Genomic DNA, 23,932 nt, shown 5'->3' on the forward strand with positions numbered 1-23,932 from the left:
GGTTTTACTTCCTCAACCCCTTCCATCACCCATATGTGCCCCAGTGAGAGTCCGAGCTCCTTGTTTTTAATGTTATTGTTTTTATTATCAAAACTCCTAGTTCTCCTTTTGTCTCTTCCAGTGAAGAAGAATGTGTCTTCATTGGCCCAAGTCTGTGGGGAGCCTGGGGCAGGGACATGAGGAAGTGGGTTCAGTGTCTGATTCTCCATCTCCTGTCTGAGCTTGTCAGCGCCTGGTGAAGTGCCCGGCAGGGGCACCCTGCTGGAGCAGCCAAGGCACAGCCGTGGGTGGGCTTGGTCTTTAAGTTTCTCCATTCCCACCTTTTGCTCCCCTTGTCCTCCTAGCCTCTGACCAGCTGGGCATATTCAGGGCAGCCCTGCTTCCATCCTCCAGGTTCTGTGTCGGGTTGCAAGTGGAGCTCTCCCTCCACGCTTTTCACCTGCCCAGCCTAGTTTTCCAGCATCTGCTCACAGGTTCGGGCCACCTCATTGAGCTTGAGACGAGCATAGTCCACTCGCTTCAGGGCCATCTGACAGTCCTTCCTTGAAGAGTAACTGGAGCCCTCATGGGGCTGCCCTGTGGCCACCTACAGGACATTCAGATTGATCAATGAAGCACCCCTTCTCTTTCCCATCTCCACAATCAGGCATCAGGTCTCATTTTTTCCCAGAGTTTGAATTTGCTATGCCATATGGTAAGTGGATTACCTGGGGGGCATCACTGAACTTCGCTTAGCCCCATCTGTAAAATGGGGATGACCATAACTACTTCCCCTAGAGTTAGGGGAAGTTAAATAGTTAAGTAGTTAGAGTTATAGGACTAGATAATGCAGAATGTTTGGCACATTGTAAAAGTTTAGTAAATAGTGGGTGCTGCTATATTGATGTCAGACTCTTTCAATCCTGTTCCTTTGCTCAGGCGGTAGCCATCTGGGACCCCATACCCTTGATCAAGTTTCGAAGGGAAAATCCTGTGGCTTTGGCAGGGTTTACTCGCCCCCTCCCAGGGCTTTTCCATCCAATGGCTCAAGTGATGCAACTCCGTGACGCAGGCAGGGTCGCCTTTAATCCTTTCCTTTTAGAGGAAAAGGCAGGCACTGGAAGGGAGGGGCCCTGCCAAGGTCTTCCGGTCTGCTCGGTAGGGCGGGTCTTGCCTGATTCCCGAAGACAAAGCTAGGCCGGGAACCTCAGAAGGGTAAAGGCTAAAACAGAGAGCTGGGGGGAGGGAGGGCCACGGAGCACGTCCCACCACACACACACACACCTGCGTGAGATAGCGGATCTGAGCCGACAGCTCCGCCTCCACGTGCTGCACTGACGCCGTAAAGGCCGCTGCCTGTCGGTCTAGTAGCCGCTCATTGGTTTTTTCCTTGGACAGTTCTAAGATCACGGTACCTGTGGGATTGGAGAGAGACCTAGGGCGGGGATAGTACAGCCCCGCCCCAGGGGCAGCCCCACCTACTCCTGCTCGCTCCGCGCGCGCTTGGGATCCCTCCCAACCCGGCTCCCAGTCTCCGGTCGGCGCATGTGCACACAGTTGTTCTCGCTCCCGCTCCCCCTCCGGTCGTCGTATCTCGAACCTGCATTCTGAAGAATGGCTCCAATTTCCCGTTCGATGTCTTCTAGGGCGCGTAATCGCTCGTTCGCCAGGCTGTAGGTAGCCATTGTCACTATGGGACAGGACTTTGTCCTTTTCCGAAATGCGACGAAAAAGTGTCCGGAAGTGGCTGTCGGTTTGCGCTTGCGCGGAAGGCGCTCGTTCGCTAACACTACAGCTCCCAGGATGCTCAGCGCGGTCTCGGCCTTCTCCGTTCATCTGGCGAACTACAACTCCCAGGGGCTCCTGCGCGTGGTCAGGTCTGCGCCCGCATCGCTTAACCACCTGTGGTAAGAGGCAGAATCGAGATATTCCCCAGCCTGAGGCCATTCAAAGCTGCCCACTTTCACACTGCCTTGTGGTCTGTGTTTAATTTCTTCTACAAGAATTTACTGAGCGTCTTCTGGGTGGTAGGTGATGAGGGTGGGAGCTCTGGGGTATTCCAGACTGCGCAGCCGTGGACCCTCTGTCTGCCTATCCCACTCCGCCACCTATCGGGACCTGGGGAAAACTGAACTTGGTGAGTGATCCTTATTCGCCCTAGCGCTTCCCCCACTTCTGGAGCCCAGCTGAAACAGACTGTCAGTATATTCTGAGAAAAGTTGGTCCATTTTCCCTCTCTGCCTATTGTGGGGTTGACCCAGGCTACAAAGCTGAATGAGGTGGACGCTTAACGTGACAGTGGGATAGGTGTTTTATTAGAGATACGCCCAAGGGTGTATCTCTAGGAATACAGAGAAAGGATTCTGGGAGGAAATGCTGCTTTTACGGAGTCTTAAGGCTTAACCGGTGCGTGAGAGGTTGAAGTGGATGACGGAAAAGCCCAGGCAAGCGCGAGGTGCTGTGAAGGGGGCTGGAACATTAAGTAGGGCGTTCAGTTTAGGATGAATGAGTGTGGTGGTGGGGAGGTGTGATGGGGAGACTGGGCTGGGGAGCCACATTGGGAAACAGCTTGCAGACTAAGGAATCCTGACTTTATTTTGAAGGCATTTGGAGCCTTTGAAGGATTTTCAAGAAGGGTGCTCTGACCAGCTTTACCTTTTAAGAAAGATCAATCTCGAAAGTTTATGGAAAATTGAGAATGAAGCCAGTTTGCACAGGGTGAGCAAACGAATGGGAGACTTTCAGTTAAACTTGAGACTTCCAGTTAAACTTCACTCCTTTCTTAAATCCTAATAAAATAGCAATAAGGGGATTTTATAAAGGGGTCCAGGAGAAAGAGGAGTTAATAGCAAAGCTTTAGATAGAAATCGGAAAGCAGAAGGGTACATGGTAACTGACTTGGCAGTGAAGTGGTAACTAAGCCAGCAGTGAAGAAAGCTTAAAACCAGCCTGATGTACCCTTAAATCGGTGGCACACAGCAGTATATCTGGGCTGTAGGTAGTATTAAAATTAGGAGGATAATTTGAAGTAGTTAGATGCCCCCCCAATCCCCTCCTTTACTTCATATATCTTGGTCACTACTCATCAGATTGCTGGAAGTTTCTTTGTTGGAGTTGGAAGACAGAGTCTTTGGCATGGAGGGCACTTGGGCATGAGTGTATTGAAAACAGAGATTAAGTGAAAGTTTAACTAGTGGTAGTTTCTAGAACTCTGGAAACCAGACTTATACCTTCTATGTAAGAGACTAGAAGACTCTCATCGGGGGAATTTGACTATTCAGAGAAAAGACACAAGCGTAACGTCAGGGGTTCTCCAGGCAGTTAGCGGGTTTGCCCCATAGTGAAACCTATAGTTGATAAGTCCCAACTGTGTCCATAGATCTAATCGCCCTCTTAGCCCCTCACTCTTAAAAATGAGCAGACATAAAACAAAGGATTTGATGAAACTTTCTAACATGAAAGGCAGAGGCCAAAATAAACAGGAAGAAACAACAACAGCAAATAACCCCTTAAATAATATAGATTAAAACTTAAGGGGAGTTCCCGTCATGGCTCGGTGGTTAATGAATCTGACTAGGAACCATGAGGTTGCGGGTTCGATCCCTGCCCTTGCTCTGTGGGTTGACGATCCGGCGTTGCCGTGAGCTGTGGTGTAGGTCGCTGATGTGGCTTGGATCCTGCGTTGCTGTGGCTCTGGTGTAGGCCGGTGGCTACAGGTCCGATTCGACCCCTAGCTTGGGAACCTCCATATGCCGAGAGTGCGGCCCTAGAAAAGACAAAAACAAAAATAAAACAAAACTTAAGGGAAGGAGCAGAGCCTCCTTGCCTGCCTGCTTGCATCTCTCATAAACATTCTACCTTGATAAATCTATTTCTTGCCTAAGAAAAGCTTGGGGGGGGCATTGACACTCTTAGATAACAGGTACTATAATAAAGGCTTGAATTAAAAAAAAAAACAAAACACACTTGAGGAGTTCCCACTGTGGTGTAGCGGGTTAATGATCTGGCTTGTCTCTGTGGAGGTGCCCGTTCGATTCCCTGCCCAGTGCATTGGGTTAAGGATCTGGCATTACTGCGGCTGTGGCCCAGGTTTGTCGAAGCTAGAGCTTGATTTCATTCCCTGGCCCAGGAATTTCCATAGGCTGAGGGTGTGGTTGAAAAAGGAGAGAACAACAGCAAACCACACTTAAAACCATGAGGGGAGTCCCCGTTGTGCCTCAGTGGGTGAAGAACCCGACTAGTATCGGGTTCGATGCTGGTTCGATCCCTGACCTTGCTCACAGGGGTGAGGATCTGGCATTGCTACAAGCTGTGGTGCAGATCAAAGATGTGGCTCAGATCTGGTGTTGCTGTGGCTCTCGTGTAGGCCGGCAGCTGCAGCTTCGATTTGACCACCAGGCTGGGAACTTCCATATGCTGCAGGTGCGGCTCTACAAAGAAAGAGAAAACAAACAAACATGAGGGAAGGAATGAAAAATTGAGTAAAAGGGTTGAAAGAGAAATTGGAGTGCGCTCCCAGCAAGTAAAGCAAAAGAAAAGAGATAAGACATATAGGAAAGAGGAGGTGAGAAAATTAGAGAATCAGTCCAGGGGCTTAAATTCTCTAAGAAGAGAACCGAGAAAGGAGAAGAAAGGACTCGTGCTTCCAGATGAAAAGGGCCCATTAAGTGGCCAGCATCAAGGCCCATCATGAAATATCAGAGCCCTAGGCTTAAAGAAAAAGGTCTTTCAGAAGCATCCAGAGAGAAAACAAAACAAAACCACATGCTACAGGTCAGCCACCACAATGGTGCTGGGCCTCTGAATAGTACCTCTTCACCCCCGGAAGGCAGTGCAGCGGTGTCTGTCTGTGCTGGCATTCTCTACTCCAGCTGTGCTAGGGCGAAGGCCTGCAGTGCAGTGACTCGACACAATAGAACTTAATTTTTTTTCGCAGGTCCAGTGTGCTGCACAGATCACACACAGACCAAGGCTTGCAGTGCAGCTCTGCCATCCTTTAGGGTCTTATGCGCAAAAGTATGGTCTGCCCACCAGCAGCCCTGGCATTACCTAGACGCTTGTTAGAAATGCAGAATCTCAGGCCCCACCACAGAGCCACTGAGTCAGTCTCTGAGTTTGAAGATCCCCAGGCGATCTGTACGCACAGTGAACGGTGAGAAATGCTGCTCGCGGCATGGCCATCTGCAGTGTCAAATCTGGGTTGTGGGGAGTTCCCGTCATGGCTCAGCGGTTAGCCCGACTAGCATCCAGGAGGATGTGGATTCCATCCCCGGCCTCGCTCAGTGGATTAAGGATCTGGCGTTGCCGTGAGCTGTGGTATAGGTCGCAGATGCAGCTTGGATCTGGCGTTGCTGTGGCTGTGGTGTGGGCCAGCAGCTACGACTCTGATTGGACCCTTAGCCTGGGAACCTCGATGTGCCATAGATGCGGCCCTAAAAAGACAAAAAAAAAAAAAAGAAAGAAAAGAAAAAAAAAAGGCTCCTGGAGAGATTTCTTCAAGGAGGTGAAAAAGATGACATTTTAAAATAAAATGAATTGAGAGGATATGTAGACTTTTGGAGGAGAGTATAGGGCCAATTTAGTGACAGGTTCAGAAAGTAAGCAAATTTAAAAATGACAGTTATTCAGGGAAAACAGTTTTATAAGAAGAGAAGGGTGAGAGTTCCTTTTGTGGTGTGGCAGAAATGAATCTGACTAGTTAGTATCCATGAGGATGCGGGTTCGGTCTCTGGTCTTGCTCAGTGGGTTAAGGATCCGGTGTTGCCATGAGCTGTTGTGTAGATCGCAGATGTGACTAGGATCTTGAGTGGCTGTGGCTGTAGGGTATGTTGGCAGCTGTAGCTCGGGTTCCACCCCTAGCCTGGGCACTTCCATATGCCACAGATGCGGCCCTAAAAATAAAAAAAAAAAATTTAAAAAGGGGTACTCATAATATACTACAGGACAGGCTATGGATAACATTTGCAGTGAATCCTGAATGTTGCTTTAACCTTGATTTATAGAATTCTCTTGGGGAGTTCCTGTCATGGTGCGGTGGTTAACGAATCCCACCAGGAACCATGAGGTTTCGGGTTTGATCCCTGGCCTTGCTCAGTGGGTTAAGGATCTGGCATTGCCATGAGCTGTGGTATAGTCGCAGATGCCACTCGGATCCCACGTTGCTATGGCTGTGGCGGAGGCTGGCGGCTACAGCTCCAATTAGACCCCTAGCCTGGGAACCTCCATATGCTGCCGAAAGCTGCCCTAGAAAAGGCAAAAAGACAAAAAAAAAAAAAAGGAAAAGAAAGAAATCACACCTGAGGACCCTGGACTCTGAAGTTGAGAGCTTTCTCGAAGGGCACCTGTCGCCATCACTTTGAGCAGCAAGACCTTAAGTTTCAGTCCTGCTGGGAGGGATATTGTGCATCTCCAGTCATGCAGTGAGCTGTGGTGTAGGTGTCAGACGTGGCTTGGATCCCGCATTGCTGTGGCTGTGGCTGTGGCCGGTAGCTACAGCTCTGATTAGACCCCTCACCTGGGAACCTACATATGCCTCGGGATCGGCCCTAGAAAAGGCAAAAAAAAAAAGAAAGAATTCTCTTGGGAGTGTGGAATGTGGGGACAGGATGGAGGCGTCCCATGGTGGGGGACGGAGGTGAAAGGGAACTCAGGCTTCATGAACTTATATGGCGGGAAGCCGGTGGACAGTGCTTAGAGCAGAAAACCTGAAGTAGCAAAATAAGCATGTTGCTTAGAGATGTGGAGGCAAAGAGCAAAAGAAAGCCCTAAAGCAGGTGTAAGTAGTTGCCTCTGGGGAGAAGGAAATTGAGAGGGAAGGGGTTTCCGTTTTATCGCAATAGCCTTGTAGTCCTATCTGTCGCCTTAAACCATGTGGATATACAACTTTGAACATAAAAATTAAATAAACACAAAAAGAGAGAGAAGCATGAAAGTAGAGAAGCACTTTACTGTGGAAGAGCCCTGAGCGTGGAGGAGTGTTTCCCTTTGCTTCCTTTCCTCTCTCCCTCCCTTTCCCTCCCTCCCTCGCCCCCTTTCTTCAGTTAATGGGAGAGACTTGCGTGGGTTTATTTACCATGGAGGAAGGACCAGGAGAAGGAGGCAGAGGTTGAGGGGATGGGGGCGGTCTGATGAATCAAGGTCTCAGAGGAGGTGGGAGGGGCGCGATCTGAGCGCAGGTGGAGGGATTCGCTTGGAGCTGGAGAAGGCGGCTTAACCTTGGCCGTGGAGGAGGAGTGGTGTCCATGGCAGTAGGAGGTAGGGATTGCAATCGTTCCCCCCGCCTGGCCTCCTGTCTGTGAAGGACAGGAGGAGAAGCCACTCTGAACGTGAGGAAGGTTGGAAAACCAGTGAGTTGGATGGGAGCAGGAGAAGGATGTGACCAGGGATTTGGAGGGGGTAGGGGGGTATCGGGTGCCGAGGGCCTGGCTGAGCTTAGAGGCCGTAAGTTTGTAGTGGCCTAGATCTGTCCCCGCTGCCTAGCATGGTGTGGGCACCTAAGATGTACTAAAAAAAATACTTGTTGAATGGGAGTTTCCGTTGTGGCTCAGTGGGTGAAGGACTGGACCTAGTGTCTGTGAGGATGTGGGTTCAATCCCTGGCCTCGCTCACTGGGTTAAGCATCTGGCGTAGCTTCGTACTGTGGCACAGGCTGCAGCTGTGGCTCCAATTTGACTCCTAGTCCAGGAACTTCCCACATGTGGCAGGTGCGACCCGAAAAAAGAAAAGAGAAACGTTGAATGAATTTGTAACTAGGGCGGTGTGGTTTTTCTCTGGCAGGGCTCGGCGGCCCTGTTCAGGGAAGGGCAGGTGGCGGTTGGACAGCGCCAAGGGTGGAGTTTGAGGGCAGGGTTTGTAAAAAGGAGTAGCTGAAGGTGCTGATGAGAGAGTGTTTGAGATGATGATCTTGACGTTTAGTCTGGAGAGAAAAGGGGGTGTTAAATTGTGAAAAAAACAGAAAGGCCAAGAGCTTCGTGACAAAAATCAAGACGCCTAGGAGTTCTAGCTGTGGCCCAGTGGGTTAAAGATCTGGCCTTGCCACAGCCGTGGCGCAGATCACAGCTGGGGCTCAGATTTTGTTGTCGTTGTTTTTTTAGGGCCGCACCTGGATGTCCCCAGGGTAGGGGTTGAATTGGAGCTGTCGCCACGGGCCTATGCCACAGCCACAGCCACACCAGATCCAAGCCGCATCTCCGGCCTACACCACAGTTTACGGCAACGCTGGATCCTTAACCCACTGAGGGAGGCCAGGGATTGAACCCGAGTCCTCATGGATGCTAGTCAGATTCATTTCCACTAAGCCACGACAGGAACTCCTGTGGCTCAGATTTGATCCTGGCCCAGGAACGTCCAGGGGTGCGGCCAAGAATGAAACAAAAAAACCAAGAAGCCTTTAAAAAAAGTGATTAAAATTGACTATATATTAAATTTTTTTAATTAAAAAAAATTTAAATTGTGAATATTAAAAATACTTTGAAACTATAAATGATTGCACACCATTGTGCATGTACTAAATGCCACTCAGTTGTTCACTTAAAATGATTCACTTTATATGGGTTATATCTCATTAAAAGAAAAAATAAATTCAGAAGATAAACTGGGAAAAAATTTGCAAAATATATGACAAAGGGCTAATTTCTTTACTATGTAAAGAGTTTTTAGGGTGCATTAAGAAAAACATCATCCCAATAAATTGGGTTCATCCTCATTCATAATCAAAGAGATGCAGATTAGAACTAGGATCCTACCACATGTCACTTGCTTGATTGGCCGTGATCAAAAAGATGCTCACCCTCTTCCACCCACCAATTCTGCTTTTAGGAATTGACCCTTCAGGGGTTCCCATCGTGGCTCAGTGGTTAGTGAACCCGACTAGCATCAGTGAGGACTGGGGTTCGATCCCTGGCCCCGCTCAGTGGGTTAAGGATCTGGCATTGCTGTGAGCTGTGATCTAGGTTGCAGATGTGGCTTCGCTGGGATTCCGAGTTGCTGTGGCCCTGGCATAGGCTGGCGGCTACAGCTCCTATTGGACCCCTAGCCTGGGACCTTCCATATGCTGTGGGTGTGGCCCTAAAAAGACCAAAAAAAAAAAAAAAGAAGAAGAATTGACCCTACAGATATACTTTGCCTGTGCCAGAGAACCTAGTCTCAGGGATACTTGTGGCGATGCTGTTTGAATTAGCAAGAATGGATGTCCTTTGTATTCATTGATAGAAAACTGGTAAAAAGCAATGGTAGCTAGGCGATGGAAGGCTGTGCACCTCTTTAGAAGGATGAGGTAGATCTCTGTGTATTGGTGAAGGAAGCTTCTCCCAGCTCCATCATTAAGGGAGAACAGCAAGGTGTCCAAGAACTACCTACATTTAAGGTAGGGGAAACATATGTCCAAATGCATGTGTCTGACTGTGTCTGAAGAATGTCTTTGGAAGAGTAATAAGGACGTGATGATGGTGTTTGCCTCTGGGAATGAGAAATGGGAGGCTGAGAATCAAGGGCAGGAGGGAGGCTTCTGTTCACTACTGTTCTACTGTTTTTTTTTTTTTTTTTTTTTTTTTTTTGGCCACACCTGTAGCATATGAGAGTTCCAGGCCAGGGCTTGAACCCGCACCACAGCAGCAACCCAAGCCGCTGCAGTGACCACGCTGGATCCTTAACTCCCTGCACCACAAGAGAACTCCCACTCTCTACTGTTTGGATTTTTTTTCTTTTTTAAAACCATGTGCACATCTTACTTTCTTCCACACATTAAAAGTGTGAAAAGCTAAAAGAAAGAAGGCATTGTTTCTCAAGTGTGTGTTAATTCAAAATCCTGAGTCATGGATTCTGCCTGGGACCTACCAAATCAGAATCGGGGAAGGTGGAAGCCTGGGACCTTGCGTCTTTATCATGTGCCCCAGAGGATTCTGATTCACTTGGAAGAGTTTGAGATCCCTGTGCCAGGAGCTCAGAGGTCAAGGATGGTCCCGCCACATGGTGAAGACCAAGGCCTGCAGGGGAGGCTGCTGGGTGGAGAAGTGAGCGAGGTCATTGGCATTTTGACAGCATTTAAAGCCTGTGGGTAAATCGTGACTTAATTAGATGTCATGGGCTGTAACAGAGACAGAAGGCCTGTAGGAGCTGCCCCATCTGCCTCACCAGGAACTGCTTTGCCTCCGGCTGTCTGCGTCCCAGTCACTCTGGCCTCTTTCAGTGTCTGAAACGTGCTCCGTTCTTTGCTGCCTTCCCGCGTGCTGTTCCTCTTGCCGGGGTGCCGGGACTCCTCATCTGCCCGACGGTCACCACCTCCAGCCTGGGTCAGAATCCCCTAGCTCCTGGCCTTCTGTTTTGGAGCGATAGTGTCATGACTTCATGTTTGCTTTGGTCACTGCCATCCCTATACTACGCCTGGCACATGATAGCGATTTAAATCAGGATTGTTCATGGAGGGAATGAATGAGCCTTAGGAGGAAAAGGGGAGAGGGTGCCCTGCAGGAGTGGAGCCGGTGGTGGGGGTGCGCGTGCCAGCGGAGTAGCGCTCGACTCCCGCCAGCCCAGTCTGGGGCTTCAGCCAAGACTCTGGGAGTCCCTGATGAACTAGAGGAGCAGCGTAGGACGTAGTGTCTTGGACTTGTCCACAGCAGCACCACTGCCTTCGGCTGCCCAGAGCTTTGGCTTCTGTGTGCGGTCTAAGGACCAGGCTCCTGGGAGGTGTCTGCCAGGTGGCTTCTGCCGCTGAGGCCCGCAGCTGCGGTTCCACCAAGCCCCAGGAATGGACCGCTTGATCGACCAGAAGGAGCAGTGGAAACAAACACACTCGGTCACAAGTCACCACGCAGTCATGTGTGTCAGCCGCGACGGGGAAGGGCCTGCCCTGCCCAGTCCCAAGAGCATCCCATCTGCAGGGACGTGAGCTATTACTCCCTCTGTGAATGAATGAGTTTACTTTGTGGCTTTACCACATTGTGCCCTTGAGTTTGGACTGACCACATCAAGTTTCCATGTTTACTGTGGAACTCAGGTACAGCTCAGCCATTCAGGAAACATGTACTGACAGCCTGGGGGCCTGGTGACATGTGGGGATAGAGAAGAGATAGGGCACAATGGACAGTCGTGGACGAGCACACGAAGTCCTCCTTAAACGTGCCGTAGAAAACACACACACATGCGTGCCTATTAAAAGGTTTATTTTCTTCTTTAGCCTCAGAAACAAAGTGGCCTTGCCCCCCAGAGGGTCTCATCCTGAAGGAATGGGAGGCAGAGGTGGTGACGGGCAGGGGTGTCGGGGTGAGGTTGAATGTGGGAGCTCGTCCTCCCCCTTTCCCTGCTGTCACGCCTCTCCAGTGGCCCCTCCACAAAACTTAGGTATGAACACAGCGTGCCACCCGCTGCGGGGTTGGGGAAGCCCAGCTGTCGTGGAAAGGTTAATGCCCATGTTCCCCAAGAGGTGGGTCCAGTGCGTCTCTGGTGGGGAGGGGGAGGCGGGCTGGTCGCGGCAGCCGCCCGGGGAGAGGGGAGGGCAGGGGAAGAGAGGCTGGGATCCCCCGGTGCCAGCGGGGTCTCAGTCCTGCCCCTCCCTCTCCCAGCACCATCCACTCCCTTCTGCCAGCCGCCCCCCACCGCTGCCGCCGCCTAGCAGAACTGGTCTTCGCCGTCCTCATCCTTCATCCCCTTCAGCCGGAGCCGGGCAAAGTCCTCGAACACGATGTCGTCGTCCGTGGCATAGCTTGGTGTGGAGGGAGGGGGTGAGGCGAGGGCTCCTGACCCTCTTCTCCACCCCCCCCCCCCCCCCCCCCCCGAGACAGAGGCGTTAGAGCAGCAATGGGACCGGAGGTGTTGGCAGGAAGGGACCTGGAAGAGGTGGCCATGGGCAGCTCGGAAGGCTACCTCATCTCGCTTGGATGCTTCGACCATCCCTCCCGCCCCCCCCCCGCCCCAAGAGAAAAAAAATGGGTAGATGTGAATGTAAGGCATCTCCGACCAAGGGGCGTCAGAGCTGGGGCCGAGGCGTGTCTTACTTGGTATCAAATTCAATGAGGTTGGTGTCCACCGGGACGTCTGTTTCTGGCGCAGCTGAAGGGAGGAGGAAGGAAAGGGGGTGGGTGGGTGCTGAAAGGACCCGCCTTGTCTCCACTGGCCCTGCTTTGGGCCCGCTCTCTGGGGGCTGGGGCGGGTGGCAGGCTCACCTGACTGGGGTCTGGGGAGGGTGATGTGCTCCTGGGGCTTGGGGTGCATGAGAACAAAAGGCAGCTCCACGGAGACATCTCTGGGGGGGGGAGAGGCGGCGTGAAGAGAGGCCCGTGCAGAGCCCCCGACCCCCAGGCTCCCACCCGCAGCACTCACCCGCCTCGAGACACCACCAGCTTCACCTTGACCCTGTAGGACACGAGGATTCCCAGCACCTCCTTGTTGGCACCCTCCTTCACGCTGCGGGGCGGAGGCGGGGGGAGGAGTTGGACCAGAGCCCACGGCCTCCTCGCACCCTAGCCCACCCTGGGGGCCTCCACGGGGATTCTGAGCAGGAATCCCCAGCTCCAGCAGCACGGGCTGTTGCCGTGTAACGTACCCCATCCATCTTCGTCTCGCTCTCTCGGTCACAGCCCACGTCCTTGGGACCCATCAGCCCTGCACTGTCCTGCTTTCCCTCAGCCCTCTGACCGCACCTCCTGCTCCCACGCTGGCCTGCTGTGTGTGGTCAGGCACAGGTCGCAGGGCCCGGGGGTGAAATCCGCCCCCACTCTGTGCAGCTGTACCTGCTCCAAAGGCAGGGGCCCTCTCGCCTGACACCTCTGCAGCCCTGCTGCCTTTGTGTCCTTACTCCAAGTCGCCTCTGGATTTTGCCTTTTCTGGCCACCCTCTGTAAAGTCACCCCCCCCCCTGATACCTCCCTTCTCTGCCTGCCTTTTTCTCAACAGCTGGCACTAAACATGCTGTATATTTTGCCATTTATCTGGTTTGTCTGGCCTCCCTCCCTGAGAACGTAAGAGATCTTTTGGGTCTGTTCTGCTCCCTGATGGGGCCGTGGCCCCGGGGACAGAGCCTGGCACACGGCTGGCACGGAATGAGTGTCTCCTGTGCTGCAGGACCCCCCACCCCCACCCCCTCGTCCCCTCACATGGTGCTGGACGCCAGGTTGGTGTCCTCATGCTTGAGCTTCCCGTCCAGGGCGAGACCGCGCTTCTCTCGGTTGTCGCTGAGCAGGGGGGTTATGGTGTAGACCTTACAGAACGTGGAACTGGGCGACACCTGGTCACTGGGGCAGGGGGACACGAGAAGGAAACTCTGGGAAGGGCCAGGCGGGCGGAGGGGGTGGCTCCCACCCCCAAGCGGCTTCTGCCCCATCACCGGCCCCTTCTCCCTTTGGCCTTGGGTCACGGGCTCAACCCGCTCCAGAACATGAGCGGCTCAGAGCCCCCAATGGGAGGGAATGTGCTTGGAAGCGGAGACAGCGGGGAAGGACTCCCGCCTTCCTCACACTCCGGGGTCCCCTCTTCCCCCCTGACCAGGGGGACCCAGGGCTCTTCTGCTACTCACTCTTGTTCGAGCTGAGCCACGGGGCACTTGTACTGGGCCGTGCTGAAGAGGCAGATGTCCGCGTACTGTCTCACTGTGGGGCGGGGCCAAGCAGCTCTGCATGGAGTGTAGACAGCAGCCCACCCAACTCCAGCCCCCCCCCCCCCCCCCCCGTTAGCATCCCTGCCTGAGGACATGCGCCCCCCACCCCCCCCATCCTGGGACAGCCTGCATTCCTTGAGCCCCCCCGGGGTCTCCAGCCCTGGGGTATGTCCTGTGGCTGAAAATCCCTCCCTTCAGGCAATTTTCCAACCCCCACCTCCTACCAGAGACTTTGATCTTCTTGACAGTCTTGGTGGAGTTGTTGGTGACGTGGACGTTGACATTGAGGGGCTCCCCGTGGTAGTACAGCTTTTGGGGGGAAAGTTAATTGATGTCTCTTCACTGGTCCTATTATTACTGCGCCCCCACCTCCCGCAAACACACACCCAGTGCTGGGCCTCCTCCATCTAAAGCCAAGCCCATCCCTGCAAGGAAGGCAGCCTCCTTTAGAAGCGCCCCTCCCCAGGGTCTGGCCTGCACTGCAGCACCCCATCGCCCCCCCCCCCCCCACCTCCTTGTCCAGGGACGCCTCGAGGTGCAGGGACCGGTCAGACATGAGGAAGTGGCGTGTGGTTTCAGCTGAAGGCTGGGGGCCGGGTTTCTCGGGGGCAAACTGCACCTTTCGGATCACCAGCCGCACAGAGTTCCTGGGGGCGGGGAGGAGGGGTCAGACAGACTCCAGACGTGGCCGTGGCGGAGTTCTCACCCCTCACTTCTCACTTCCAACCAGGCCTGGGAGCTGGGAGGTTATGGTCAGACCCAAGGGGGGGGGTGCTTTCCTCACCTCTTGTGGCTTTTCTCTTCTACCGATTTGGCACAGAAGGCTCGAATCTCAAAGTCCACCCCGCAGGCCTTGAGAGGGGGAGAAAAGGTCACATCTTACACAAGCCCCTGCCGCCACCACCACTCCCTTCCTTCCCACTGCCTTCGTCTTGGGCAGCCACTCTTGCCCCATCATGCTCTGAGGTGTGCAGGGCCCAGGTCTTCCTCCTCTGTCTCCGCGAGGCCCGGCACCCGGCAGAGGTCGGACCTGGCTGTGCGAGGCGAGCCCCCATACGCCGCTGTGTGCAGGTCATGAGCAGGAGGCAGTGTCCCACGTGCACAGTGACCATTCCTTGCACGTGCCCACTGCTCCCAGGGACATTTTCCTACCCTTAGCCCCACCTGGACTTCTCAGGGCCCATCCCCCCCCCAAGTGTGCCCCTAGGACCCTGTTCCTCCCGTACCTTCCCTGTGTCCTCTGGGCCTGGCTGCAGGGTGACGGAGCAGGGCAGGTTCTGGGGTATCTGTGGCGGAAGAAAGGAGAGGCTTCAGTCCTTCCCGAAAGCCCCCCGAAATCTTCCTCCCAATCTCAACTTAAGAGGCTGGAGAAGGACCCCTGGGGATGAGAAAGGACACAGGAAGGGCCCCCTCCACCTGGCGGCGGGGGGGGGGGAAGGCAGAGAGGCAAGAGCGTCGTGTGTGCAAGGCGACCCTCAAGGATCTGGGGTCTCTCCTCCCTGTTTCTTCCAGACCTGCCTGGAGCAGGTGCCTCACCCCCCAACAACAGTCCCAGAGCCCTTGCTCTGTAGGGGTGTGTATGTGGGGGGGCATCCTCACTGTGAAAAAAAAGGGGTGGGCGTGCTGGCCCAGCTTCCTCAGCAGCCGGTCCTGCAGCCGGGTGGGGGGCCGGGGCGGGTTGGGCATCGGCGGGAAGGCCTGGTAGGTGGCGATGAACAGGTCTTTGCGGAAGGACAAGCCCAGCACATCCAGGTCTTCGCGGCCATAGCGGAAGGCGCAGGTGAGGGTCACAAACACTGGCAAGGGAGGGCGAGGTGGGGCGGTCAGGGGTCCCGAGCGGCAGCTGCCTGCTCCCTCCTCGGCAGCATGAAACCTGCCTGCATTCCTACCTCTGGCTTCCGCCCCGGCCCTCCCATCTCCCTGGGGCCCCTGGAGAGGCCAGCCTGTTTCATTTCCCCGCCCTCCTCCCCGCCCTTGGGCCCCTGGACTCGGGGCCAGTACCTTTGCGGTCCTTCAAGTAGTCAGGGTCCACAAGCACCACGCCATCTGGGAAGGGGACACAGGAGCTGAGTCCCTGTCGGGGCCTCTCCTCCATCCCTGGGCCCAGGAGCTTCTTCCCCTCCCGGGGACGTGAGGACTTTCTGAGCACACTTACCCACAGGATCCACTTTATCCAGGTGATCTACAAAGTCCCGCTTGCCCAGGTACACAGTGAGCTGAGGATGCAGAGGGGGCACAGGGAAGGTTGGGTAGGAGGGGGGCAGGGCTGCAGAGCCCTCAGAAGTGGCTGCCCTGCCCCTGGCCTTCCCAGGCTGGGGTATCTGGAAGGAGTTTCTCCTGGTTTCCTCCCAGTAGGGCTGGAAGAGGAGAGTGGTGGGGCCTCCCAGACCACCCAACCTGGAGGTTTGTAACAGCTCTCTGATAACTTTTCACACCTCTGCCCACAAGTCGGGTGTCTGTGGGTGTGTGTATGGGTCCAGGAGGACCAGGCCCTAGGCAGGCAGAGAGCCTCACCGATGCCAAGGACGTCTGGGATACAGGGGCCATAGCCTGGGGCCCTGGTATCTGTCCCTAGCCCCCGGGAATGGTGGCTCCAGGCTTGGGCTTCTGGCCCTTCCCCCTGGTCTTGCTTAGGGACCCAAGCCTGTCCCCACCCAGCCCTGTGGCTGGCTCAGGCCTCTGCAGCTAGGGGCTTCAGGAGGGAAGGAAGTGGGCGCTTAGCTGTCACAGGAAGTGGGGAGCCGGGGGTTGGGGATCGGCTAGGGGCAGGCCCGGCTTTGGGAGGGTTGGGAGACTCACCTTGCAGTTAGGACTCGACTTCTTGAAGACCCTAACAAAACAGAAAGGGAAACCCCACTGCCTCCCTCAGACTCAGCAGGGACCCTGGTGCCAGGACCTTGTCCCTCCCCAGCCTGAGAAGCAAAGCTCCCCTGAGCTTCTTGCCTGGAGGCCTCTGGGCTTTACCCAGCCCTACCCCCTCCCACTTCTTCCCAGAAGGAAAGGTAGCCAACCACAGGTCCTTCATAGTCCCAGCACGGCGCGGCAGCCCCTCAAAGCGGGTTCCCATGGCAACCCCCCTAGCTCCACCCTCACTCCTTCCCCTCCTCCCGTGGCCTTGGCCGCCGGGTTGCCACAGGAACCACTTAGGCTCTTCCCAGAGGACCTCCCCGCGGGGGACCTGAATGGGCAGGTTGCAGGAGTGTCTGTGGGAGAGCGAACCCTCCTTCCATCCCTGGTCTCCACCTCTAACAGGAGCTGGAGTCCTTGCAAATGGCTCTGGCCTTTGCCTCCGAAAAGGTTCCTCTGATGGGCAGTACCTAAGTGCGACCCCATTTCAGCAGCTTAAAAAGCTTATTTGTCTTTGAGGGCCCCTCTGAGCTATCATCTCCTTTAGAAAGCAGATCTAGCCTTGGAGCGCCCATCGTGGCTCAGTGGTTAATGAATCCGACTAGGAACCATGAGGTTGTGGGTTTGATCCCTGGCCTTGCTCAGTGGGTTAAGGATCCACCGTTGCCACGAGCTGTGGTGTAGGTTGCCGATGTGGCTCGGATCCTGCGTTGCTGTGGCTCTGGCCTAGGCCGGTGACTACAGCTCCGATTCAACCCCTAGCCTGGTAACCTCCATGTGCTACAGGAGCAGCCCAAGAAATGACAAACCAACCAACCAACCAAAAAGCAGATCTAGCCTAGATTCCAGTCAGTCCCCCCAGATTCTGGGGGGATTGCTGTCACACCTTGTTGAGGCTTCACCCGTGGTGGGATAGCATGTGAGGGCAGTGAGCTGTGTATCATGTCTCCCTAGACAGACTGTGAGCAGCTGAGGCCTTACTGGTTTCGGCAAACCCAGCACAATGGCAGCCATAAGACAAAGATGACGATGCTGGCTAACACTTATTGGCGGGATGGTCCACGCCCAGCACCGTGGCAAAGAGTCCCGTGTTGTGTTATCTCATTCAGTACTCTTAGCAACCCCATGACGGTGGTCCTAATGTTCCTGTTTCACAGGTGAGGAGACTGAGGCGTAGGAGAGGTCGAGTATTTTGCCTAAGGTCACAGAGAGTATAAACGGTGGAATTCAGGTACGAGCAGAGGCAGGCTGGCTCCCAGTCGATGCTCCCCATCACTAAACCATTATCCTGTCCTCCCTCTGTAACTGCCATTATGTCTGTTGGAGGGAAGGGGACTTGTTTTCCAGTTGCTGAAACAAATCTAAGCCTGGACTCCAGCCACTGCTGGGAGGGCAGGGAGGTACCTGGCAACCCCTGTGCCCTGGCCACTTGTGGGCCTGTTCCTTGCCGATCCACCTTCTTCCTCCCAGCCCACTCTGCCTCTGCAGTGATGCCTGGGAAGGGTCCCCAGGGCCTAAAAATTGAAATCCTGCCAAGTGGCCCATCCCTCTTTCCAGTTCCACCACCCCAGGTTCTGCTGTAACAACTTCCCATGCCCCTTCTTCCCAGAAGGCCAAGCTATCTAAAGACCATAAGGCAAAGGGGATGGAGGCTCTCCATAAAGGAGAGCAAACACTGGTATGGTGGCAGTTAGGATAAGCACCCCATCTCTTGTCCCCACGCGAGGGCTGTACTGCAATGGCACCATCCAGCTCTCCCTCCCCTTCGCTTCTGGTTTTCCTCTTAAGCCCAGTGTTTTCTTCCAATTAGGAGTCCTGGCAGAGGGTGGTGACAGCCACAATCCGTTGGACAACTGGAGTGTGGCTTTGGGGTAAATGCCTTGAAGCAGCTGCAGGGCACCTGACCTTTGGAGCCGAACCCAGCCAGCCTCCTGCCAGGCTGAGGAAGAACAGCGTTTGTACACTGAGGTTGACCAAGAAGGTAGAGTGTAGGTGACCAGAGATGCCCCCCGGTGGTGGTGGGGAGCCGAAGCAGATGCCCCCTCACACTTCCTACTATTCTCTCCATTTCCTGTGGCCCAGAATTTGATGGGGGTGGGAGGAATTGTGCCAAGTCAGCAGTCCCCCTTTGGTCCCATCCTTCCCCCTCCCTGAACCACATAACGGAAATCTGGGGCCTCCCTCAAGTCAGCAACTTCCCCTTTCTCTGTGTTTAACCCCTAATCCAGGACGCCAATCGGCCCTCTGATCATCTCTCCAGTATCAGTCGACTTGGTGCTCAGAGATCTATGTTTTCCTACTCTATGGGTGGGGAATGGTGGGGCTGATAGGATGTTTTGCAGAATAAGTGACAGCTCAGAACCAGGCCACCATTCCTGTTTCTCTCTGGATAGAAGCCAAGAGCCCCAATCTTTTTCCTCTTTTGCTCCTGCTCCCCAGGGACTCAGGCATTCACCCCCTGCCCCCTTGGGGGTGTTGGGTCACAACAGGAAGTGGATTTTGCTAGAGACCAAAAAAGAGAACTGGAGGTGTCAGTGGAGGGAAGGAGCCTCGATTGCACAGAAAACATCCGGGGAGTGGATGGCGTGCCCAGGGCAGACACTGCCTCCCCTCACCCCCAGGAAGAGGGGTAAGGCTCAGATCGGGGAGGGTCGCCAAGCACTTTGCTGCCCCCAAGATGAAGCTGTTGCTCCTAGCAACCCAGGGGAAGGCAGAAGTTTGTAAGCGGAGCCACCCGGCCCTTGGGACAGGTTGGGGCAGCCTGACTGCTTGGAGGGTATTGGACAGGAGGCTCTCCAGTGGCTCAGCACGAGTCTAAGGGGATCCCCCTCCTGGCATCCAGCCTGCCCATACCAGTCCCCTTGGGGCCGGCCACCTGCTCCTTCCTCCGCCCCTGCATCGCTGCCTGCATCGGAGAAGCCAGTCGTCCGGCCCCCACATCCCTTCGAGAACCCAGATACGGGTTTCCCGATCCCCTCAGAGATCCCCTTGCAGGGTCTGTGGCATGCGTTGCCCTCATTATCCTCGAGGACCTAGGCGTGCGGCCCCGGATGGCTGCCCCCTAGGGACCCAGGCGTCCGGCCCCTGAATTCTCTCCCCGGTGTCCTTGTCTGGGAACCGTCCCGGTACCCGTCTGGAGCCGCCACCCACGTCCCGCCGCGTAGCCCCACCTCTCTTACCTGGTCCCCGGTTTCTCCCCCATGGTGCGCGCGCCCGCCGCCCGCCCGGTTCGCGGCTCGCTCGCAGCCTCCGAGCCCGCTGCCAGGTCCCTGCTCCTCCCCGCGCCACTGCGCACGCGCGCCCCCGCTCTTTCTCCACTCCCCTCTCCCCTCCTTCCCGCCCCCCGCGTCGGATCCTGGGGAGCCTAGGCCAAATGCGTCAGCCCGGATCGCGCGCGCCCCGGCACTGCCCTCCCTCTCCTCACAGGCACTCGCTGTGATTGGCTCCTCCAGCCGCCCTCCGCCCCCCATCTCCACCCCGGCCGAGGGACCCCCCCGCCTCCCCGGCGCGCGCGGTCCCTGCACTCTGCTCTTCCCGCCCATCTCTCCACCCCTCCGCGCCCGCTTAGGCACTGATTGGGTCCCCTCAAACGAAGGCGCCCGCCTTCAGGAAATAAAAGCCTCTGATTGGCTTTATCCATTCCGGACCCTGCAGGGGTCCCCGCCCCTTTGTTTGCTTTCTCAGCGACGGCGGAGGCGAAGGGGGTGGTGGGGGCGGTGGATGAGCTCTAGCAGTCTGGCCAGGAGGATGAGGGGATCCACACGTGGGTGAGAGGTTCCAGTTGCGTGATGCTCGCTTATTGCGCGCCGCTCGCCCGCTCACCCTAGAGCTTGTTTCCTTCTTTGGCCCGCCCTCCAGTTTCCTTAGCGTGATGTGTCAGCTCCCCCTAGTGTCAGTATTTGATCTTCGCAGGGCTACTTTCCTACCTTTTCCCACCCATTCATCAAAGCTAACATCCATTCACGCACGCTTGCATCTATTTCATCTATCTATGCCCATTTTGCGCTAATCACTAAGCTAGGCGATGGGGACCCAGAAATGAATTAACATGGCCCCTGCCTTCCTCTTATGGTTGAGGAGACACAACCATAGTACCTGTTTAGGTACTATGATCCCAGGAATGCTTTACTAGAGATATGACTCAGAAGACAAAGCGACTCTCAGCCCTTTCCTGGGGGAGGAATGGAGGGAGGGCAGGCTGTCCAGAGGAGGGGGCATTTGAGGATAATCTTCCTGAAGGGTGGGCGGAAATTGAGAAAGGGTATTCTGAAGAGAGAGAAAGGCGAGGCACATCCTGTTTTGAGGTTTTTGTAGGGTGAGAGGGCAGGGGCGATAAGACTGGGTTGGATGAGTGGAACAGAGTGTGAAGGGTTTTGTAGAGCAGGCAATGGGGGGGGGGGGCGCCTCTCCTGGAGGAGGGCCGGTCGATCCAGTAGTGGGTTTTTTTTTGTTTTTTTTTTTTTTAAGCCAAGGAGTGGCATAAGATTGCTCCTATAGGAAGATAATCCTGCGCGGTGTGGAGGTTGGAGACAGAGAGGCAAGACTGTTGTAGACTAAACCCAGTCAAGGAGAGATGATGAACAGCAGAGTGGAAGGGAGAAGGGGGGGCCAGGCTGAAGAGTCATTTCTAGGGCAAAATTGAGCAGACTTGGGGAGAATGATGGATGATGGTCATCCTTGGACGTAAGGAGCTAAAACATCCACCTTCGTCCACCTCTTTTCCCATACTCCCCTGCCTTCCCCAAATGAACGAACATCGCTCTTCTCCCTCCACTTTTCTGTGCAACAAAGTTATATGCACAACAAAACAGTTTCTGAGGTCATCTTTAGGGTTTAAATACAGGCCTTACTCACCAGCTGCTACTTCCCCACTCCCGGTTCCATCACCATCTTCTAAGCTCAGTCTTCATGTCCTTGAAACTTTAGTTCATATGTTTCTTTATTTCATTTTTGTCTTTTTTAAGGCTGCACCCCTGGCATATGGAAGTTCCCAAGCTAGGGGTGGAATAGGAGCAGTAACCTCCAGCCTATACCACAGCCACAGCAACGCCAGATCCTTAACCCACTGAGTGAGGCCAGGGATCGAACCTGGATCCTCAAGGATACTAGTTGGGTTCTTAATCCGCTGAGCCACAACAGGAACTCCCCAAATAAATTGTAAGTGGTTTAAGATCTAAATGCACAGAATAAAACTATGAAAGTATTAGGAGAAAGTATAGAAGAGTATTTCTAATCTTGGAAGTTAGGGAAAGGCTCCCAAGATACCAAACTCCTCCAGGGCTTGAAATGATAACAGGTAACACTTTACAGGTAGTATCTACCATGTGCCAAACATTGTCCCAAGAATTTAAAAAATATTAACTCGGAGTTCCCATTGTGGCTCAGCAGATACAAATCCCACTAGGAACCATGAGGTTGCGGGTTCAATCCCTGACCTTGCTCAGTGGGTTAAGGATCTGGCATTGCCATGAGCTGTGGTGTAGGTTGCAGACAAGGCTCGGATCTGGCGTTGCTGTGGCTGTGGTGTAGGCCGGCAGCTGTAGCTTCAATTCGACTCCTAGCCTGGGAACTTCTATATGCCCCGGGTGTGGCCCTAAAAAGATAAAAGACCGAAAAAAAATTTAACTCATTTAATCTTAACAACCCTATAAGTTAAGTTTCTATGATAGCCCCATTTCGTAGATAAAGAAATGGAGGCAGAGTTAAGTAACTTGCAAGTTCATACAACCAGCAAGAGGCAAAGCTGGCATTTGAACCCAGCAGTCTAGCTCCTGAATCTGTGCCCTTGATCACAATACCTTAGTTTAAAGAGACTAAGAGGAGTTCCCGTCGTGGCTCAGTGGTTAACGAATCTGACTAGGAACCATGAGGTTGCGGGTTTGATCCCTGACCTCTCTCAGTGGGTTAAGGATCTGGTGTTGCTGTGAGCTGTGGTGCAGGTCGTAGACGCAGCTTGGATCCCACGTTGCTATGGCTCTGGCATAAGCCAGCAGCTGTAGCTTCTGTTCGATCCCCAGCCTGGGAAACTCCATATGCCGCAGGAGCAGCCCCAGAAAAGGCAAAAAGACAAAATAAATAAATAAATAAAGAGACTAAGAGATTAAAATATCACAAAATAGAAAGGCAAATTGGAAAAAAAACCCTTGCAAACTTGCAACACATGTAACAACCAAGAATAAATTCCCACATCTATAATGACTTCCTATAAATTTATAAGATAAACAACCCAATAGAAAAATGGGTGACAGATACGAAAAGATAATAAAGAGAAATACAAATGTCTAATAAACTTATGAAAAGCTACTCCATTTCACAGATGATCAGGGAAAAAATTGAAAGGAGATATTCTTTTTCATCATTCGGTTGACAAAACTAAAAAGTCTAGTTTTGCGCACTCACAGACATGGAGACCAAACTTGTGGTTACTAAGGCGGAGGTGGGAGAGGGTGGGATGGACGGGGAGTTTGGGGTTAGTAGACGCAAACTCTTACATTTAGAGTGGATAAGCAATGCGGTCCTACTGTACAGCACAGGGAACTATACCCAATTTCTTGGGATAGAACATGCTGGAAGATAATATGAGAAAAAGAATGTGTGTGTGTGTGTATATATATATGTGTGTGTGTATAACTGGGTCACTTTGCTGTACAGCAGAAATTGACACAGCATTGTACATCAACTACACCGAAATTTAAAAAAATAAATAAAAGGGAAAAATAAGTAGTTTGGGATGACACATAAATTATAGAGTACTACTCTATAATTTGGCAGGGGTGCTAACTGTTGCAGCCTTTCTAGAGGGCAATTTGCTTAGTTCTTGTCAAAATTAAAAATAGGCATTTTTTGAGTTCCCATTGTGGCTCAACGGGTTAAGAACCTGACCAGTAACTGTGAGGTTGCAGGTTCAATCCCTGGCCTCGCTCAGTGGGTTAAGGATCCGGTGTTGCCGTGAGCTGTGGTGTAGGTTGCAGGCGCAGCTCGGATCCTCGTTGCTGTGGCTGTGGTGTAGGCCAGCGACTACAGCTCCAATTTGACCCCTAGCCTGGGAACATCCATATGTCAAGGGTACGGCCCTAAAAAGACAACAAAAAAAGGCGTTTTCTTTTCTTTTCTTTTTTTTCCTTTTCCACTACTCCCATGGCATATGGAATTTCCCTGGGCCAGGGATTGAATCTGAGCCGCCACAGAGACAACTTGGGATCCTTAACCTACTGCACCACATCGGGAACTCCAAAATAGGCTTTTTTTTTTTTTTTTTGTCTTTTTGCTATTTCTTGGGCCACTCCTGTGGCATATGGAAGTTCCCAGGCTAGGGGTCAGATCGGAGCTGTAGCCTCCGGACGACGCCAGAGCCACAGCAACGTGGGATCTGAGCCACGTCTGTAACCTACACCACAGCTCACGGCAACGCCGGATCCTTAACCCACTGAGCAAGGGCAGGGACCGAACCCGCAACCTCATGGTTCCTAGTCGGATTTGTTAACCACTGCGCCACGACGGGAACTCCAAAATAGGCATT

General features: G+C 53.6%; 3 protein-coding genes across 5 annotated transcripts in view; 1 reads left to right on the forward strand and 2 right to left on the reverse strand.

The window, feature by feature from the left end:
• Window positions 1-60: 60 nt before the first annotated feature.
• On the reverse strand, window positions 61-1,774 carry MED11 (mediator complex subunit 11). 2 transcript variants are annotated; one of them, XM_047757968.1, is made up of 3 exons: window positions 1,580-1,774; window positions 1,264-1,379; window positions 61-586 (listed from the first exon to the last, which is right to left on the reverse strand). In XM_047757968.1, exons 1-3 carry the CDS (start codon window positions 1,662-1,664, stop codon window positions 449-451), a joined length of 339 nt encoding a protein of 112 aa, XP_047613924.1. In that variant the 5' UTR covers window positions 1,665-1,774; the 3' UTR covers window positions 61-448. The 2 variants fall into 2 exon arrangements, with proteins under 2 accessions (XP_047613924.1, XP_047613923.1); XM_047757967.1 differs by having other exon boundaries at window positions 1,264-1,394; window positions 1,580-1,760.
• Window positions 1,775-1,829: 55 nt separating this feature from the next.
• Window positions 1,830-23,932, forward strand: part of PELP1 (proline, glutamate and leucine rich protein 1) — a 73,114-nt gene continuing 51,011 nt past the window's right edge. For both annotated transcript variants that reach the window (XM_047757958.1, XM_047757959.1), the window contains exon 1: window positions 1,830-1,886. The gene's annotated coding sequence lies outside the window, so the exon portion shown is untranslated. The remainder of the gene's footprint in view (window positions 1,887-23,932) is intronic.
• ARRB2 (arrestin beta 2) lies at window positions 11,122-19,731 on the reverse strand. The gene is made up of 15 exons (XM_047757963.1): window positions 19,593-19,731; window positions 16,366-16,396; window positions 15,722-15,782; window positions 15,568-15,612; window positions 15,166-15,362; window positions 14,793-14,852; window positions 14,351-14,418; window positions 14,078-14,213; window positions 13,791-13,875; window positions 13,486-13,558; window positions 13,067-13,204; window positions 12,295-12,378; window positions 12,138-12,217; window positions 11,970-12,024; window positions 11,122-11,677 (listed from the first exon to the last, which is right to left on the reverse strand). Exons 1-15 carry the CDS (start codon window positions 19,613-19,615, stop codon window positions 11,584-11,586), a joined length of 1,230 nt encoding a protein of 409 aa, XP_047613919.1. The 5' UTR covers window positions 19,616-19,731; the 3' UTR covers window positions 11,122-11,583.

Source organism: Phacochoerus africanus, chromosome 14, assembly GCF_016906955.1.
Source record: "Phacochoerus africanus isolate WHEZ1 chromosome 14, ROS_Pafr_v1, whole genome shotgun sequence".
Classification (NCBI taxonomy): Eukaryota; Metazoa; Chordata; class Mammalia; order Artiodactyla; family Suidae; genus Phacochoerus; species Phacochoerus africanus.

Excerpts from the sequence above, each read along its gene's own strand:
- MED11 (XM_047757967.1), bottom strand. The coding sequence starts at position 1,664 with ATGGCTACCTACAGCCTGGCGAACGAGCGATTACGCGCCCTAGAAGAC. Across the intron at positions 1,395-1,579 it reads AGCCATTCTTCAGAATGCAG|GTACCGTGATCTTAGAACTG; the intron begins GTTCGAGATACG and ends CCAATCCCACAG. Across the intron at positions 587-1,263 it reads AGATCCGCTATCTCACGCAG|GTGGCCACAGGGCAGCCCCA; the intron begins GTGTGTGTGTGT and ends AATGTCCTGTAG.
- ARRB2 (XM_047757963.1), bottom strand. The coding sequence starts at position 19,615 with ATGGGGGAGAAACCGGGGACCAG. Across the intron at positions 12,025-12,137 it reads CCTCCCCAGACCCCAGTCAG|CTGCGCCAGAAACAGACGTC; the intron begins GTGAGCCTGCCA and ends TCCTCCCTTCAG. Across the intron at positions 11,678-11,969 it reads CTCATTGAATTTGATACCAA|CTATGCCACGGACGACGACA; the intron begins GTAAGACACGCC and ends CTCCACACCAAG.